At 34.6% G+C, this 19601-nt stretch overlaps 1 protein-coding gene across 1 annotated transcript in view; it reads left to right on the top strand.

The window, feature by feature from the left end:
* Rad17 (Rad17 checkpoint clamp loader component) overlaps positions 1 to 19601 on the top strand; it is a 163605-nt gene that overhangs the window by 73148 nt on the left and 70856 nt on the right. Inside the window, exon 5 of the mRNA XM_089106907.1 lies at positions 10982 to 11107. Within this exon, the coding sequence (XP_088963033.1) occupies positions 10982 to 11107 (126 nt within the window). The remainder of the gene's footprint in view (positions 1 to 10981; positions 11108 to 19601) is intronic.

Raw genomic sequence — 19601 nt, 5'->3', positions numbered from 1 at the left:
TTTGATCAATTCTGTGTTTTAGGAGAGAAGGCGGCTAAGGATGCATGGCAGGTGGACTGGCAGCCCTCCAACCACTTTAAAACATCTCCCTCAACATGTAACTTTCAATTTAACTCTTCCGTTCTTAAGATGTTGTAGATACGTTTTTTTTTATAAACTGGATTTACATAGTGCCGTTTTATTTAGTTTAAGATACCCATCAACATTATCCAACTTTCACTTTAGTGCCCTTGGCCTTTTTGGATACACCCAGAATCAAAACTTTCCCCTTTTCCTAATGATATATCCTGCATGTACAAAATATATAAATTGCATAATTGACAATCCTTATCCTGGGGCTTTGGGGGTGTGGCATCCCTGGAGGCATAGCTATTAGACCTTTTTACTAGTTTGAACAACCAATATTCACATGAGTGATCATTGGTTGCAGCGGTAGCTACAACCTATTAAAGAGCGAACCACAGCCCATAGTAACCAAAATTTAAAAAACGCGTTTAGAAAAAAAAACTGCCTAGTGAAAACAAATTGCCATCTGACACTGATTCAGGAATGGTAACTATTATTTCGGTTTGTGAAAATAACTTTTTTGTATGGGTAGTACTGATGTGTCTCCCTGTTTCTTCTTTTTTTTCAGGGCTAGCGGTTTACCAGAATACCATAGAGACAGCTTAATGGCTCATTCAGAAGCTGTTTCACACATCTACCATCATCATCTGCAAGTGCCATTATTTCACAAAAATGGCACATTCTGTGCCATTTCTCATGGGGCGGGGCTAGCGGGCTACAAAAATATCGTAGACAGGTGTTTAATAGTTCACATAAAAGCTATTTCTCTTATATACGTTTTATTTATGAATTCCACCACCTGCAACTGCCAAATGGCATTAAAAATGGCACTATTGATGCCATGTCTTAAGTGGAAAAGCTAAGGGCTAGTGGGCTGCCAGAACTTCTTAGAGAGATGTTTAATGGCTGTTTTTAAAGCTATTGCCTATATCGTGATTTTAATCAGTTTTGTCATCCGTAAGTGCAAAATAGCACTAAAAACGGCACCTTTTGTGCCACTTCTTAAGTTGAAAAGCTTCGAAGTATAAAACGGTACCATTGGAGTAATTTTGGTACAAAACCCTTAATTGGAGATTTACAAGGAACCGTCAGCGTGTACTCCCCCAAACAGCCCCCTTAGTAAGTCTCGTTAGTCCGTTTGGAGAATTCACTATGAACTCTTTAAGACGGTCAGAACCAAAAGTCAAAACATATGTTTAGTAGGAAACTGCCTGGTGGAAACGAATTGCCATCCAACACTAATTGAGGAATGGTAATTATTATTTTGGTTCGTCTTAAAAGTAAAAGTGTATTGCGACAAGAAATTTATGGTGATTTAAAAAAAGGGTGAAACCCCTCGAAATTGGCGTCAGATCAAAATGAAAAGTGCGCCATTGGAATCAGCATGGTCAAAAACCTTAAAAAGGGAAATTAAAGTCCCCCTCCTTGAACAACAAGGAAAATCACTTTTTTGAATTGGTAGCACTGATCTGTCTCCCTTTTGCGTTAGTTTTCAACAATTCTAGACACATAGGGAAACATAATTAGTTGGTTGATTTGTACTAGTTTCATTGATATATCTTAGTTTGCCTGTGAAGTAATCATTTTTGTTCGTTTTAAGTTTCAGCTTCGCTCTTTACTTCCCTGGGAAAAACCATGTTTTTTTTAAAATTAATCATCATAAAACACTTAAATGAAACATTACATTAACTTAATAATAGTACTTAATAATACTTGGAAAAACGGTCATTAAAAAAAAAAAAAAAAAAAAAAAAAAAAAAAAAAAAAAAAAAAAAAAAAAACACTCAAGTGAAACATTACATTTACTTTATACTGGGATTTTTTTTTTTTTTTTAAGCTAACAAAATTTCCAGATATCTCGCTATTCTTCTGTAATTTTTTAGTGGCTATATATCTAGAAAGAATTGCTTTCTGACTTCAAACTGTCCAAATACTTTACCCCCCCCCCTATGTGCAAATATATAACCAAAATTATATATTTCCCATATATTCTGTCACTTGTCTTAGTTTTGTCTCGCGCTAAGCTGCAAAAAACTAACGAAGAAATCGGTTTGTACTCGAGTTTTAAACAGCGTAAACTTGAGTGGGCCATTAATATACAAGTACCAAAACTCCTTTCACCTACGGAAATTAAAAAAGAAACTCATGTAAAATTCTCAAATTTGGAAAGCCTTATTTTCGACGGGGGGGGGGGGTATTTTCCATGGGGTATTTTTTTGGGGGGGGGGGGGGTTCGGGCAGGTATTTTCCACGGGGGGTATTTTGTCGGGGGTAATCGCCGGCCACCCCGACGGATATTGTTTTGCTAGGGCTTCGTTTAGTTATATCTCTTGGCTGAATAGATCTGTTGAGCTTTTATTTAAGGGGTGCTCAGGTTACTCTGATGGTATAACGTAGGCTTATACACAAGAATTTATTTTTTGGGGGGATTATAAAAAATCGGAAATAGACTAAACGTTAGTAATTGTAGAAACAATACCAAAAAACAAATATTTTGGAAGGGTAAGAGAAATGGTGGTCCTCTCCATGCTTACACAATCGGGAAATCTCCTTCGAATTTTTCAAGCTCATTGAACCTCCCAGTTCTCCTAGAAATTAAGTCTATATACATTATTGTGTTCTATCAGTTCAAGAAGGACTTAAATTAACCATAAAGAAAAATAACGCTCTATTTTATGACCTTACTTTTTCTCTCAGTCTTGGAAAGTTAACGGTTGTCAGTATTTAAAAGATATCCTGCAATTTATGAGGCTATCATTTCGAGTTATGTCTTTGATAACACTTCGTTTTTCTTTTTGATGAGAAACCATACTCTTAATGCTAAAAATGTAGTGCAAGAATTACAAAGTGGAATGGTGATCTATCTGGGGCAAAAGAAAACGAACATAAATGGGACATCCTGGAGATTTAAGATAAGATAATTAAAGATATTGGATGAAGATTTGATATTAGATAAATATTAATTGTTGTATAATGTGTTGGTACTTGTCAATTAGCCGGAACTAGCGGTCGGCACCGTTTCTGTTTTTGGCCAAAACAGAAACGGTAAAAAACGGCAATGAAAAAACGGAACAGAAACGAAAACGGTGAAAAAAACGGAAATCCGTTTCTGTTTTTCCGTTTTTTTACCGAAAAACACAAACGACCTGTTTTTACTTAAAAAACGGTTGTTTTAACAGATATTTCTGTTGTTTTTTTCGGTTTCTTTAGATTTACTAGAGTAAAGTGAATATTTATTGATATAGATTAATAAAATAGAATAAATATACAAAAAGACCAAATATATGAAAAGACCACATAAAATAAAATTTATCATTTAAAAACATTCGGAGTTCAAGTGACTTTGCAGTCATTCGTGTGCACTGCTTTCGCGTAAAGTACCCAGTAATACTAAATGCACTCTCACTGGGTACTGAAGTTGCTGGGACTGATAGATTAATACATGCAATTTCACTTAACTCCGGGTAAGTGTAAAAGTAATCAGACCAAAATTCTAGTGGATCAGAATTATTTTGTCCTGATCTTCGTTTCTCGCTCAAAAACACAGGAATTCTCTCCTCATATGCCCTGATAATATTTGCTGCCACGCGGTCAATGCTCATACCGTTGGCATTTTGCCTCGTAGAGTTCATCCGTAACCCAGTCGTGTCGAGAAACTTAGAAAACAAGCTGTGTTCTTGATCAAGAGTCTCTGGTGACCCTTTTCGGTTAGTCCCTGCCTTAGTAGGAGCGACGTCAATAGGGAAAGATTTGGAGTTCAATTGGATTGGATCGAGTTCTTCTGTGCTTCTCTGCTCGGAGATGAATTGCTGGAGAAGCGAGGAGATGGACTGACGAGCTGACTCTCTGTCTACACGTGTCATTTTTTCATAAATTGCAGGGTCCAAAAAGCCAGCTCTTGTGAAGAGCATCATATCAAACTTAGGACTGGCTGAAAACTATCTCCTGAGCTGAACAACTAGAAGTTCCTTCAGCCCATTGATTGACTCAGCCATAATACTAGTATCTGGAGTCTGACAAAACAACAGTAATCCCTTAATCATCAGCACGACTTTGCTTGCCGAAACATAATTGTATCCACTATCTATCACTGTTGCCTGTTTGAACGGGCGAAGAACCTCAATGACAGCTTCCATGATGGACCACTCATTGCTGTGAAGTTCGAGCTCTCTAATCTTAGCGTCACGTAGGTTTTGGTTGAAGAAGTCGCGCAGTGGCTCTTTACAGGCACAATACATTTCTATCATGGTAAGTGTGCTGTTCCATCGAACATTCATGTCTTCTGGGATGGATGGACTAAGATTATATGTCTTGCAGATAGCTTCAAAAGGATCGTGGGATTTGGAAGATACTTTCAGGATTCTAACCAGCTTTCGTATTTTTACCAGTGCTGGTCCCAGCGTCAATACTTCACTAGAGACGCCTCTTTGTCTAGGTATTGAGCTCTAACTATCGCTGTCAAGGTCTGGATCATTTAATTCTGAGCTACTATCATCATCATTACTGCATTCGGTATACCCAGTTTCTTCAATGACATCATCTCCTACAATCACGTCAGGAAAGTCATCTTGTTCAGCAGTATCAACGTTGTCATCAGATTCTGAACTGGATCCTGAATCATTTAGGTGTGGAACACTCACTAAATCTGCCTGGTTTCTGCATTCCCACAGCTTAAGGGCATTAGTCACCACATTATGCATGTTGTGTGCTAAGCATGAGCTTCGCATAATTTCACCGTCTCTGAGAGCCTTTACTATATTAGCTCCCGAATCAGTAATTATAAAGTAGACTTTCCGTAGAATTCTGAACTTTTGGAGGCTACTACGGATTACGTAAACAATTTTGGAGCTGGTGTGAGAAAGTTTTAGTCTCTTAAACGCAAGAATTCTATGCATCAAAGTTAGCTATCCCTTATTGCTTTTCATCACATAATCAGTTGTAATACTAAAAAAGTTAGAACCCGGTCATGAAGACCAGGAGTGTTGTGTCAAATTCACTTCCCGGGCTTTCTGGAGTTCAGCTTTGAGCTGCTTGACCTTCCTTTTCTTTGCTGTAACTAGATGTCTTGCAACAGGACGAGCTGATGGGCCAGTAAGACCTTCTGTAAGTTTAGAGATTAGAGCCTTTACTCCTGGTTTTTCAAATATTGAAATAAGAAGCTTGTCAATGCAAACCGTTTTTCTACACAACTTGTTCAGCTTCAGCTGCTGCTGCTTTGTTGACTTCAAAAAATTTCTTATATCCCTTTTCTTTCCAGTGCCTTCAAATCGAGTTGGGTTAGTTTCACATGATGTGCTCGGCATGCTGAGCTGAGACAAGGCTGTAGAATGTGACTTCTTTGGAACAGTACTTGGTTTAGGTTGTTCAGCAATTTTGTGTTTAGCCATAAGGTGATTTTTAAACGATGTTGCAGACCCCTTTGTTGAATTCACATCTTTTTTGCAGTAATTGCAGGTAATTACAGCTGCTCCCTTATTCCTGGTCCCATGTTGCTCCCAGAACTTGACTTTCTTTGATGGAGAGCCCTCTCCAAGTTCGGAGTCAAAACTTGATGAAATATTTGATGCCATTTATGACAGCATGTGTATCGGTACCTGCAAAGCATATAATTACTAAGTGCATGGAGCAGTGCAGGTCTAGTTACTCCTGTTATTGCAAATAAGAGTATTAAAGAAGAACAATTCAAGTAAAAAAGACACTTCTCTGTAGGACAGAGCATAATTCTATTCCATAAGCGAGTATCTTTTTTCTGTATTTGTGAATACTCCTCATATGGTATATTAAGGGAAATAAAAGTATAATATTAATAATAGCAGGAAATGGTAAAGGGTAGGCCCAGGACTCTCTGATGTAGCTACAAAATTTTATAATGACAGATAATAGATTGACTAATTAGACCATTGGAAATAAGCTGCTTCAAAATTTACTAAAGTATATGGCATTTGCAGGGTAAAGAATATCGAGGCTATTCACATTTCCCTCCTGGGTGCTGCAAGTGAACATGCGTAAAATCCACATGTCATTGGGAAATTTTATACCCTCATGCTGGAAGGTAGATCATCAACATCTTCAGCCTACTCCTTTATTCAACAGTCTCTTGATTATAAAATTCAATCAACTAATTCAAGTATGTTGATGTGAGAAACCAGGGGTAAAGGTACAGATTAGTTCCTCCTGATAAAACAACTTATTTCTTTCTGTATATTATTCAGTCAATTGGGCTGTAAAGTTGCACATATACTGTCCAGTAGAACAGGATAAAAACAAATCTCTTACTGTGGCTGGGTTCCAACGTTTTACTTCTCGTAAGCCTAGTAAGCCCTGCAGCACTAGCAGAGGCAAAATCAGCAAGATTTGTTTAGTAGCTCCTATATTTGACCATTGGATGTCAAACATTTTCTGTAGTTTCGCTTCTACTAGTGCTACAGGGCTTACTAGGGTAATGAAAATTAAATGGTTGGAACTCACCCTGTATATCCTGGTTCTATTGGTAGGGCCTCTGTGCCCTACACTACAGGGGGAACTAATCTGGGTGAAGGTGCAGTTTAGCAACCCCTGATAAAAACAACTTATTACTTACTGTATATTATTCAGTCAATTGGGCTGTAAATTTGCACAGATAGGGTTCAGTAGAAGCTGGATGTAAACAAATCACTTTTTAGTGTATATCCTGGTTCTATTTACAGGGCCTCTGCACCCTACGCTACTGGGGGAACTAATCTGCACCTTTACCCAACCAGGTAACCATCTACTTACCAAGACTAACCAAAGGTGTAAATCCAAGTAGACTGCTTTAGATTAATTTTTACTATGGCGAATGTTTTCTTCAATAGCAAATCTTTTCTTCGGAAGACGTAAAGACAGCGCTTTTCGATAGATGACAAGTATCGCTAATCCAATAAAAGTCTCTAGGCTGCGCTATGGTGCTATTCGTAATCAAAACACGGAAAATGAAGAAAAACGGTTTTAAAAAAACAAAAACGGCCAGAAAAAAAAACGAAACAGAAACAGAAACGGTACTAAAAAAACGGCTACCTTTTTTCTGTTTTTTCCGTTTTCTCAAAAAAAAAAAGAACAGAAAACGGTATAAAAAAAAAAATAAACAGAAACGGCGCCGGCCCCTAGCCGGAACCCAGGCGATACGTTGTATACGAAAGATGCTTAAGAAACTAGTCAAACGGTTTTTTTTTCAATAGAGAACTGGATTGCAAACCGTGGATTGTCATTGCGTTTACAATATTTAAACTTTTGATTTCTGGGCTCTAGAGAGAAAAAAGGTACCTAGTTTAGGTTAGGTTACGTATTTAATATATGTTATGCTTTACTGCCACCCCCCTAATGTGCAAATATATAGCCCAAACTTGTTTCTAAACTATTATATTTTCATCTTGTTTGTTTTATTTCATTAGCATTAACCGTACTTGACTTCTTGCGTGGGTTCCGGCTAATTGACAAGTACCAATTTGTTAAAGGTAATTATTCGGTGAGAGAAAAATGAAAATGTCCTACTTTAGTAATACAGAAAGACAAGCACTTGAACCAGGCATTAACCCTACTAATTACCTAGGACAAACAGTACAGCCAAACACAATCAACGAAAAAGAAGGGTCCATAGCAGGGTTGCCACCCGGTGACAAAAAACACTAGATTTAGTGATTTTCCGGTTGATTTAGTGATTTTCTTCAATGGTCTAGTGACTTTTGTACAAATTTAGTGATTTATTTGTTTAGGCAATGTGAAAAATCACTAAAAATAGTGACAAATCACTAGGTGGTGGCAGACATGCAACATCGTCATTAGAAATATTAGTCATCGTAAACTCAAAAGTAAAAACATCTCAAATCTAATGAATTATTCCCAAGTGGTCATCATCTACCAGGGCTCCTCAGAAAAATTAAAATAGAAAAAAACATGTTTTTTCTTCTGAAATTAAGGAGCAACGTTAAAACATAGAACGAACAGAAATTATTCCGTATATGAAAGGGGTTGCCGCCTCCTCGATACCCCGCTCTTTGTGCTTATTTTTTTTTAGAACTTAAAAAAGCTTCTGATTCTAATTAAATGGCTCTTGAATTTTCTTAAAGAAAATTCTTAAAGAATTGGGATAAAAAGTCAGACTTTAGTTGAAAAAGCGGGGTTTCAAAGAGGGGGCATCCCTTTTCGTATACGGAATAATTTCTGTTCGCTTTATGTTTTAACGTTGCTCCTTGCTTTCAGGTGAAAGAATGTGTTTTTTTATTTTACTTCTGATCGTTTTTCAAAAAATGCCTCTCCCTCCATGGAAAATTCCTATCACAAAAAATCCTCCACAACTTTCTCTCCGTACAATGTTCTTGCCTCGTAAAATTTTTTCTCTCTCTTCGGGAATTACCCCAGGAGAATTCAATCCTCGTTGCAAATTCCCCAAAAAAAATTTCTTGTGGACGATTTCGCCTGATAGATTATCCTTAACATACTTCCATTTGAAAAAAGACTTCTTTTTTGTTGTATTTCTGATGATTCTCCAAGTCCTGCCAATACCCCCCTATGTGAAAAAATGTTTCTCCAAAATCTCCCCCCCCCCCCAATGGAAAGTTTCTCTTGATGAAAATTACCCCAGACAATTCCCCAAAACGTCTCCACATGTAAAATTAAGTCGCCAATGAGAAAGTAAGACAAATAAAACAACTTTTGTATATGAATTCGGGAAAATTCCGCTGTGTAAAATTTTCCCTTGAAAGTTGAACTGCCTGAAACTTCCCTCCCAACGATAATTTCTCCTCTTAGAAAATCCTCATCCATAGAAAACTAGCCCCTCTACCATCCAAAAAAATGTCTGTATACTTCCCAAAAATAAAAAAAATATGTAGACAATGGGCGAGTTTCATAACTTGCAGGCCTTTTTCCGGGGTTGTGGGGGGGGGGGTCTTATCATCCTTGAAGGCATAGTATTCCCAATAATAAAAAAAAGTAAGAAAAGAAGAAAATTTCATTAATATTTCCTTTAATATTAGCCTGCTTGATTACTTTTGGCATATTTACTTAAAAGTTCATTTTATTTGAAACTATTTTTTTGAACTGCCAAGTTTTTTTTACTCGTGGAAAAACTTCTCGAGATCGGTTTGTAGCTTAAAATTTATATCTATTTTTAAAATCCGTTTACTTACTGCCAATTCTTGCATATCTAAATAATTGTGAGTAAAAGGCTGAGTATTTGATGTATAAATATATATTACTTTCTGGGAACGGGAAATAAGTTACTTCAAAATGAAGAATCATTCATTTTATCATATACTTTAGAAACTTATTTATTTTTATCTGAAATATTTACATTTAATTCGAAAAAGTGGTCTTTAACAATTGGCTTCAAATTTATTTCTAATTTCCCCTAAAATTAAAGACAGTTCAGTAGCAACAATTCCGGTTGGACACCTAGCTAGAAGGAAAATTCCCCTGCAGAAAATTCATTTTCAAATTCTCCCCCGTGAAAAATTTCCCCTGCGTTTTAATTACGATTGCATTTTTAAATTTAGAAGCATTTGAAAAATTTCCCCCGGAAATTCCCTCCACACATCATTCTCGTCCCGGAAAGTCCCTCCTCTAGGAGAGAATTCTCCCCTGAAATTCCCCCTCTTCCGCAGGAAATTCCCCCGACAATTCCTATTCAATGGGTAAATCGAGTCCATAAATCAAAAAGCACGAAAATTCACTGAATCGATAAACACGAACATCGATTTCTCTGAAGCGCTTTTCAAATTTTTCCACAGTGAATCACAAACCAAAATGATGCACAACAAAATCTGCTTTTAGGAGACATGTGGCAACGAGCATGGTCACTCAAATAGGTCTTCGCAAAGTAATCAAACTTATAATCGAATGAAGGGACGTGTTATTTTAAGAGCATCGCAACTAGCATCACAACAAATGAACATGATACACAACAAAATTTGCGGTTAGAAGACAGGCGGCAGCGAGAATCACGTCGCATCGCAAACGAAAATGACCCGCAACGATTTTGAGGCTAGAAGAGAAGCAGCAGCGTTAATCATAATGAGTCGCAGATGAAAAAATCAGCAAAATTTTCGCTTAAAAGATTTGCATCAACAAGCATCACAACGAGTCGCAAACGAAAATGGTGCACAGTAGAATCTGCGCATAGAAGACAAGCGACAGCGAGAATCAAAAAGAAGAGAAGAAGCTTCTAAATTTCTATTCACATATGGCTCTTCCTCGATTACAATTCTAATAAAGCTACATACAATCTGAAAATTAATCACTAATCCTGAGTTTATCCGAAGAACATTAATCTGAAGAAATGAAAAAAATATTTACATGTGATGTGGTATGCATTATTTTTGTGTTACTTATCCTATTTTTATTCTAAATTTTGCCCTATTTTAGTTTCCTGATCAATGTTTTTTTTTCAGATCTTTGCAGTTATCAACAAATCGATAATCAGAAATAATATTTGAAACGCTGATTATTTTAATGGTACAGAAATATTTAGTTAAGTATAAAAATATCCTCGCTTTAAAAGTTTCTTTGTTCGTAATATTTATTTCATTTTGTTTTTTGGATTTTTTTTTGTCTTGAGAGGCAGGGGTTGATACAGAAATAATGTTTAGATGGCGGCCCCAGCGAAATTTTGGTTCCTCCCTCGGTAATTTTCTCCCTTGGGTTGCCTTTTAACTAGTTCGAAATTTCGACCTTTTAGGTTGGGGGCACGTGCCCCTAAAACCACTTCTGGATTGGCCCCTTTTGAAAAATAAAGCCTAAATAAAAAAAAGTCAGGAGAAAGTTTCTGTCAACTGGTTGAAACTTCAAGTAAGGAATGGAGGGTTTATGGGTTAGACTCCCAATTACAGTAGTTTTTTTTTTTACAGTTTCCAATTACTTTGAGTTTTTGATTATTTTTTTTTTCTATTTATGATTCTATCCAATATATTCAAATATCCTCTGGCTTCTGTGTTTTTATTCTGTCAGACTCAGTTGAGAGGGAATCAAGTGTTAAGAAGCTATTTCCAAATCAGATCATCAAGGATCTTGGCATTGAAGTAGTCAAGTAAGTTAACTGTTTTGAAATGCAGTTCAACTACCTAATACAGCCTAACACCAGATAATAGAAAAGCTACTTGTAAAAATATTGACTCAAATTTTTCTGAGTTTTTTAATGGCTTGAAATTTTACCTGACGTCCATTTCAGGATTTTTTTTCCTATTCTTTTTTTTTCAAAATAAACCTTATACAGCTCATATATTACCCAATACAGCTTAACAACAGAGAAAACTAACTATAAAATAATCTTGAATAATTTCTTTTGTTATATAATTTCTCAAAATTTTACAGAAGAACCCATCAGGTAAAATTTAACTTTTCATTCATTTCAGCTTTTGATTTAACACATTTTTATAGAAAATACAGCTTATTTTTTACCTAATACAGCTTAACTACATAGAATAGAGTAAGTAGGCTACTTAAAAATCTTGGCTTGATGTTCTTCGTTCTTTAATTGGTTAAAATATTGCAGAAGAACTAATCAGAACTAAAACATTTGATAATTTTGATTGGCTTCAGATTTTACACGGTAAAGCCAATCAGGTCTGAAAAAGGGGATAATTTGGCTTTCGTTTCTGTCACATGCTTAAGGAGTAATGTGATTGGTTACCAAAAATATGTTACAAATTTTTTTTAATGTATTTTAATCAAGACAACATACCTTATTGTGTATAGGTCGACAGTCTTTTTAAAACAAATTTAACTATCTTGTTTATTTCAGGATGTTATCTATTTTTATTTTAGCATCTTTCGACTTTTAGGTCAAATTGTTTTTTAAGATATTGATGCAGCTCTATTATATTTGGTTTTAAGAATGAGAATATAGGTCTTTTGTTTTGAAAAAATTCCTTCTTTGTTTTAATATTCGGCCACTGTAAGAACCACTTAGATTTAAACAATTTTGGAAACCTCAGTAATAAGAAGGTAATATTAATAATATTGAATATATTATTAATAAGTATTATTATTAATATATTATTAATATTATTCATAACATGAACAAGAAGCTATAATAAATAAATGTCAAAAAACGTTTGGTTGAACCATATTCTATTTTGAAAACTTTTATTCTCCTAACGAAATATTGAAGTCATGGAAGTTCTGAACTTAAATATTTGAAAACCTATTAATAATGAGCTTCTCTTAAAGTAACCTTAAACAGCGTTTTGTTTTCAAAAAGTCTATTAGTTTAAGAAAATTTTGAAATCATTGTATCTTCTGAATTTGTAAAATGTCGCATGTTGTAAAATGACGAAGTAGGTTTAAATATCAACTAAACTGTAACTTGAAAGCTGTTTTTTTGGCAGAGAAATTATAAAAAGTTTTGTTTGCCAAAGTTTTTTTTTAATTAAAAAACAAACAAATGAAAGTTTATTTTTCAGGAATTTTAGTAATCTTTAAATAGCGTTTTGGTTTTCAAAAACTTCTATTATTTAAGAAAATTTTTAAATCATCGAATGTTCTGAATTTGTAAAGTATTGCAAGCCTTACTAGCTGTAAAAAGCGAGGAATTTTTGAATGTCAACTAAATTGTCACTTGAAAGCGATTTTTCTTCAAAGAAAAATCTGTGAAAAAACTTATTAAATTCAGAAAGATGAAGATAATTCACTGAAGAATGTTATCTATTAGTATGGGGCCCAAAAAAAGGCCAATTTTTATGATTGGAATAAACTTATACCGCGAAGTCTTTTGGCTAAGGGAATCCCAGTGCACAAAAAAATGAAGCTAATTTATGTTTGCCAAGGATTTTAAATAAAAAAAAACGATGAAATTTTATTTTTCAGGAAGCGTTTGGTTTTCAAAAACTTCTATTATTTAAGAAAATTTTGAAATCATTGAATGTCCTGAATTTTTAAAGTATTGCAAGCCTTACCAGCTGTATAAAAACGAGAAACTTGTTGATGTCAACTAAAGTGTCACTTGGAAGCAATTTTTTTCAAAGAGAAATATGAAAATTTTAGCTTGCCAGTTTAGGCTCTGTTTCATTTACAATTTTACTTTCCATGTACAACAGGATCATATTTGTGAAAAAACATATTAAATTCTGAACGATGAAGTTTATTTACATGAGAACATTATCTACTAATATTGGGTAAAAAAGGTCAATTTGTTGTGATTCAAATTATGCTCCGAAATTTTTCGGATAAGGGAATACTAATGAACGAAAAAAATGAAAACAAATTTTTTGTTTGCCATAGTTTTTGAAGTAAAAGAACGAAAACAAATGAAATTTTATTTTTCAGGAATTTTAGTAGTCTCTAAATAGCGTTTGGTTTTCACAAACTTCTATTATTTAAGAAAATTTTGAAATTTTTTCTAATTTAATTAAAAACGAGAAATTTTTTAATGTCAACCAAACTGTCCCTTGGAAGCAATTTTTTTCAAAGAGAAATATGAAAATTTTCGCTTGCCAGTTTAGGCTCTGTTTCATTTACGATTTTACTTTTCATGTGTAACAGGATCATGTCTATGAAAAAACTTCTGAACGATGAAGGTTATTTACTTAAGAATGCTATTTTGACTGGATTAAATTTATATCCCGAAGTTTTTAGGATAAGAGAATCCCAATGCAAAAGAAGATAAAAACAAATCTGTGTTTGCCAAAATTTTTGAATTAAAAAAAACGAATGAAATTTTATTTTTCAGTAATTTTAGTAATCTTTAAATAGCGTTTGGTTTTTAAAAACTTTTAATATTTAAGAGAATTTTGAAATCATTGAATGTTTTGAATTTGTAAAATATTGAAAGCATTACTAGCTGTAAAAAGCGAGAAATATTTGGATGTTAACTAAACTTGGATACAATTTTTCTAAAGAAAAAAAATGAAAATCTTAACTTGCCATTTTTGGCTCTGTTTCATTTGCAATTTTACTTTCCATGTGCAACAGGATCATATCTGTGAAAAAACTTAAAGAACGTTATCTACTAGTATACAGGCCCAAAAAGGTCAATTTTTTGTGATTGGATTAAATTGGAACCTTAATGGAAAAAATTGTTTTTTTTCATTAAGGTTCCGTGATTGGAACCTTAATGGAAAAAAAACTGTTTGTTTGCCCGAGTTTCTGAGCCAATCTTTATTCAAAAAACCATTTGTATTAGGGGCATGAACTCTCCAAAAATGGACTTCAACCTGTCCTTACCCCACCCCCCCCCCAACAATACTACTAAATTTGATTGAATGTTTCGTCACTTCTTATCCAAATTATCAAATAAAATTTAGGGAGTAAGCCATTGGTCCCCGTAATCGATGTAATACGATGTTGGCACAATGTATTATTTTTCTCTTTTTTTCTTGGTCTTAAACCGGGACACTTCGTATCGAAGGAGTTGTCGTAGAAACTTCGTAAGTGACTTATTCAATTGGAAATTGTAGTGGCTTGTGCTCTTTGTAATAGTCGAAAGTGATTAGAAGGCAACTAACACCCCTTCCACGCCCATCATTTCCCGAAACACATCCAATCAAAATTTTGAGATAGCCATTTTGTTCAGCGTAGTTGTTTTTCACATAGAAATTATGTTTTTGAGGAGGATACTCCCCCACAGCCCTCAGGGCAAGGGTTGCAAGTTATGCCCTGGAGGCATATAAGGTTTTTATAGAAGGCTTTGTCGTAGAAACGTAGAAACGTGGGGCCGAATATTTCGGCCCCACGTCCGAAAGCCTTTCTAAAAGGAAAAAAAAAATAAAAGAAAAAAATTAAACAAAAAATGTTCTTTTTAAAAACCTTAACTTACATCAAAATAAAAACATACTAAACACATAAAGAGAGAAAAAAAAAAAAAAATATAAATAAATAGGAAACAAAACTAACATATTAAATAAACACTTCCATTCACTGGCGTATAAACAAAATCGAATGTCTATGTTGATTCAAACACGCCTCCTTTTGTTTTTTTTTCTTTATGTGTTTAGTATGTTTTTATTTTGATGTAAGTTAAGGTTTTTAAAAAGAACATTTTCTGTTTCATTTCTTTCTTTTCTTCTTTTTTCCGTTGAGAAAGGCTCCCGGACGTGGGGCAAAAATATTCGGAGTATTTTTGTTTAATTAAGTGTTTATTTTATTGTATTCACTGCTTTATAAAAATTAAAACCCGTTTTTCTTGCTTAATGCCCTGGGGGCATATAATGTTTTATTGAAATCTTTGTCGTAGAAACTTGAAAAAGGGCTCATTCGATTGGAAATTCAAAGGGTTAGTGCCCTTTTTAATAGTTGAAAGTTATTTGAAGGCGACTAGCCCCCCTCTCACGCCCACCTTTTACCCAAACATATCCAATCAAAATTTTGAGATATCCATTTTATTCAACGTAGTTGAAAGTTTTGGAAATTAGGTCTTTAAGGGTGATAACCCCTCCTGCCCACAGCCCTCAAGGCAAGGGTTCTAAGTTATGCCCTGGGGGCATATAAGGTTTTTATTGAAAGTGTTGTCGTAGAAACTTCAAAAGGGCTCATTCAATAGGAAATTGAAAGGGCTAGTGCCTTTTTTAGTAGGTCAAAGTATTTGGAGAGCGACTAACGCCCCTCTCACGCCCACCATTTTCCCAAACACATCCAATCAAAATTTTGAGATATCCATTTTGTTCAACATAGTTGACAGTTCTGGAAATTAGGTCTTTTAGGATGATAACCTCCTCAGAGCCCTCAGTGCAAGGGTTGTAAGTTATGCTCTGGGGCCATATATGGTTTATTTAGAAAGTTTTTGTAGAAATTTCAAAAAGGGCTCATTTGATTTGAAATTGCCCTTTTTAATAGTTGAAAGTGAGTGGAGAGTAATTGATCCCACTCTTACGCCCACCGTTTCCCAAAAAGAAATAAATTAAAGTATAGAGATGGTGATTTAAATCAACACAGTTCGATGTTCTGGACACTATTTATTCAAGGATGACAAACCCCCAGAGCCCCAAGGGCAAGGGTTGTAAATTTTGCCCAGGTGGCATATAAGGTTATTATAGACAGAGTTGTCGTAAAACTTCAAAAGGGCTCATTCAGTTGGAAATTGAGAGGACTATTGCCCTTTTTAATATTCGAAAATGATTGGAGGGTAACTAACCCCTCTCTCACGCCCACCATTCCACCAAACACATCCAATCAAAATTTTCAGATAGCCATTTTGTTCAACGTAGTAGAAAGTTCTGTAAATTAGGTCTTTGAGAATGACAACCCCCCCCCCAGCCCTCTGGGCAAGGGTCGTAAGTTCTGCCCTGGGGGCATATAAGGTTTTTATTGAAAATGTTGTCGTGGAAACTTCAAAAGAGCTCATTCGATTGGAAATTGAAATGGCTAGTGCCATTTTTAATAGTTGAAAGTAATTGGAGAGCGACTAACGCCCCTGTCACGCCCACCATTTCCCCAAACACATCCAATCAAAATTTTGTGATAGCCATTTTTTTAACGTAGTTGAAAGATCTGGAAATTAGGTCTTAGAGGATGACAACCACCCTAAAAGCCCTTAGGGTAAGGGTTGTAATTTATGCCCTGGGGACATATAAGGTGTTTATAGAAAGCGTTGTCGTTTCAAAAAGGGCTCATTCAATTGGAAAGTGATTGGAAGACTTGACATTTTTATATTAAAGATCGATGTGGGTATAATGTATTATATTTGTTGTTGTTTTTGTTTAGAACAGGGCTCTTCGTATCGTGGGAGTTGTCGTGGGAACTTCGAAAAGGGCTTATTCGATTAAAAATAGAAAGGGCTGATGCCATTTTTAATATTCGAAAGTGATTGGAGGGCAACTAATCCCCTCCCATTTGCCTATTATGTTTAAAAACTAAAAGTTGCCTTAAGATTAAAAAAATTGCACTGTGTTAATGCTCATTCCCAATAAGGCATCTCGGTAGTATCCCAAGAACGACTGAAGGTATTATGTTCAAACTTTCGGGGCTACTTCTACTCTTAAAATTTAACCAAAATCAAAAAACTTTAAGTGCATGCAAGCAGTCAAAAAAAATAAACAAATTTTTTTGCGAATGGTATCAAGTTATCTATTTCAGATCATCGAGAGGAGGTATGAAACTAAATTAAATACTACTATTTGTTTCCATATTTTAAAAGGGTGTATGTTTTTAAGAATTGCTGAAAATGTTTTCTCCAGCATGCAAATAGCAGACCAAACTATAAAGTCTTAAAAAAGCGAAAAGGTTTAAAGTATTATTTTCTTTTTCCCTGAAAAGACTATGTCAATATGAAACGAACAGAAATTAATTAAAAATAACTTTCCACAAAAAAGTTTTTCAAAGAAAAGTAAAGAACTCCATTAAAAAAAAAAAATGATCAAAAATAAAATCAAATAATCTACCAAGCTTGAAACTACCACAAATCAACATCGATAAATAAATGAAACCGAAAACGAACAGAAATTACAATTAATAACCAGGTGAAACTCAAAACGAGCAGAAATTAACATAAGTTGGGCTCAAAACCCCTATTTCTTCCCAAGGCCAGAACAAAATTTGCACTTTACTGAAAAAAATACAAATGAATGTGCATTGTCAGTTTAATATACGTATACTGATATTTAATAATGAAAAGGTTAATATTATTTGATTTATTAAAGTTATAAAAGTAAAAACATTTATATTTTTTTCAGTAAAGTGCAAATTTTGTTCTGGCCTTGGGAAGGCATAGGGGTTTCGAATTCAAGCACACTTTTTAACACAAAGCATAGGAGAGTAATCTCTATTTTTTTTTATTTGGGTTAATGCAATTAATATTTGGGTAATGCAATTAATATTTGGGTAATGCAATCCCGCTTTGGGTCCTCTTATTGCGTTGATTAAAAATCATCGCATGACTCATGTTTCAGTAAGATATGTCACATCCATCATTTCTGTATAACATGTACTTAACAAGTTTTGATTTTGGACGTCTGAGTTTATGTTTTCTGTGAAACATAACATTTTCTGACACTCTTATAGCAAGAACTTGCACCAAAAGGAGAAGATACTTGTATCTGGAATCGTTAGCTAGATCTATCCATTCAACAACCCAGAATTATAATATTATTTAGACTTTTTTCCAGAATAATCTGAAGTTGCCAAAAAATAGGAACATTTTCGGAATTTCGCATATTTTTAACGTATTTTACAATCTGAAATTCATGCAAAGAAAGTTTATGTTTGGTAGGTGGATAAAACCGAATCTCAGCTGTTAAATGATGGCAGAATTATTGTTTTGACGTGGAAACTTCAAAATATTAGGAATAGAGGAAGATACCCCCCCCCTCCGAAAGACTCACAATTCAACATTCAGTTTAGACAATAAGACACAGTTCTAGAAACAGAAAAGTAACTCCCTTTAGTCCCTCAAAAAGTTCCTTGGAATGACTTTTTCGAAATGAAGAAAAATAAGCTGAAATTGTGCCTGGTTGAAAAGACTCTTTCATAATGAGATTTTATTAATACCAAGATTTAGCTAGCGCTAATTCGACCCAATTAGAATTTTCATGGAGTTTTTTAACCAATCAGAAAATTATACAAAAAATCTGATCGGCTCAATTTAGTGCTAGCTAATTCTAGGTATCAGTTAAATCTTATTGTGAATGGGTCTTAACAGGAACCTACCATGTCTGTTTTATATAATTTTCTTATATCTTTGCAGTTTTGATAAACACTCAGGGTGGCTGGTCTATTGGCTTTAACTCTTTACGTAAGGCCTTATTCAGGGCGGTTTTGTACCGGTTTTGAACTCCCCTTCCCCCAATTTTTTTTTGTCTGATTTTTAAAAAGACCACACATATGTATTAACAAACTTTTGATTAGTTGTTTTTGTTTACCTCCCCCCACCCGAACAAAACTCCTGACAGCAACCTTGCTTTCAGTGCTCATTTTACATCATCTTTAAATCCAATTTCATAGTCGACACCTTGAACAAGTGGACCTCGAACTTTGAACGAGCAATAATTTCGTTTTTCCGGGATTTCTTCCAACAAAATCGTGTAACAGCTGGCTTCTACGAATCATTAACTTCGCAGCTTGAAAACTACGCAATGTCAATCTAGCGCGAAATAGTGAGAAATGAACATATGTCTTTTCATTGAGCAATCTAGATTCTCAATTCTAGGGTTTGGGGATATCAAAAAAAAAAAAAAAAAAAAAAAAAAAAAAAAAAAAAAAACACGATTCGTACTTTCGTTTACTGTCTAGCCACAGATAAATAAAGAGTTCATTTTAAATAAATTTTCGGACTCAAAACTTGTCTTTCGTTTTATTTGCCTAAATTTTTGACAAAAGAACCGATCAAAATTGTCGCCCTTTTACGGGTTCATCATTTTACATAGTAATAATGCGTAAATGGAGCAATTTGTTAATAGGCACGGTTATTCGTCTCTCCCTTCTCTAACACATACTTAAGGGAAAAGTGACTGGATTGCAAAAATATACCAAAACCAATGGAATTAAATGGTAGTTTTAACATCGAAGCAAAGGAGAGTAGCCTCTCTTTTTTTTTCTTTAGTTTCACCGAGGGAACGCCCACTTTTATAGATGACGTACGCCAGGTGGTGCGT

The sequence above is a fragment of the Artemia sp. Qi Xiang Cuo genome, chromosome 21 (assembly GCF_049724085.1).
Source record: "Artemia sp. Qi Xiang Cuo chromosome 21, ASM4972408v1, whole genome shotgun sequence".
Classification (NCBI taxonomy): Eukaryota; Metazoa; Arthropoda; class Branchiopoda; order Anostraca; family Artemiidae; genus Artemia; species Artemia sp. Qi Xiang Cuo.
The sequence above is the reverse complement of the archived record's forward strand: the minus strand, read 5'-3'. Positions and strand labels throughout refer to the sequence as shown.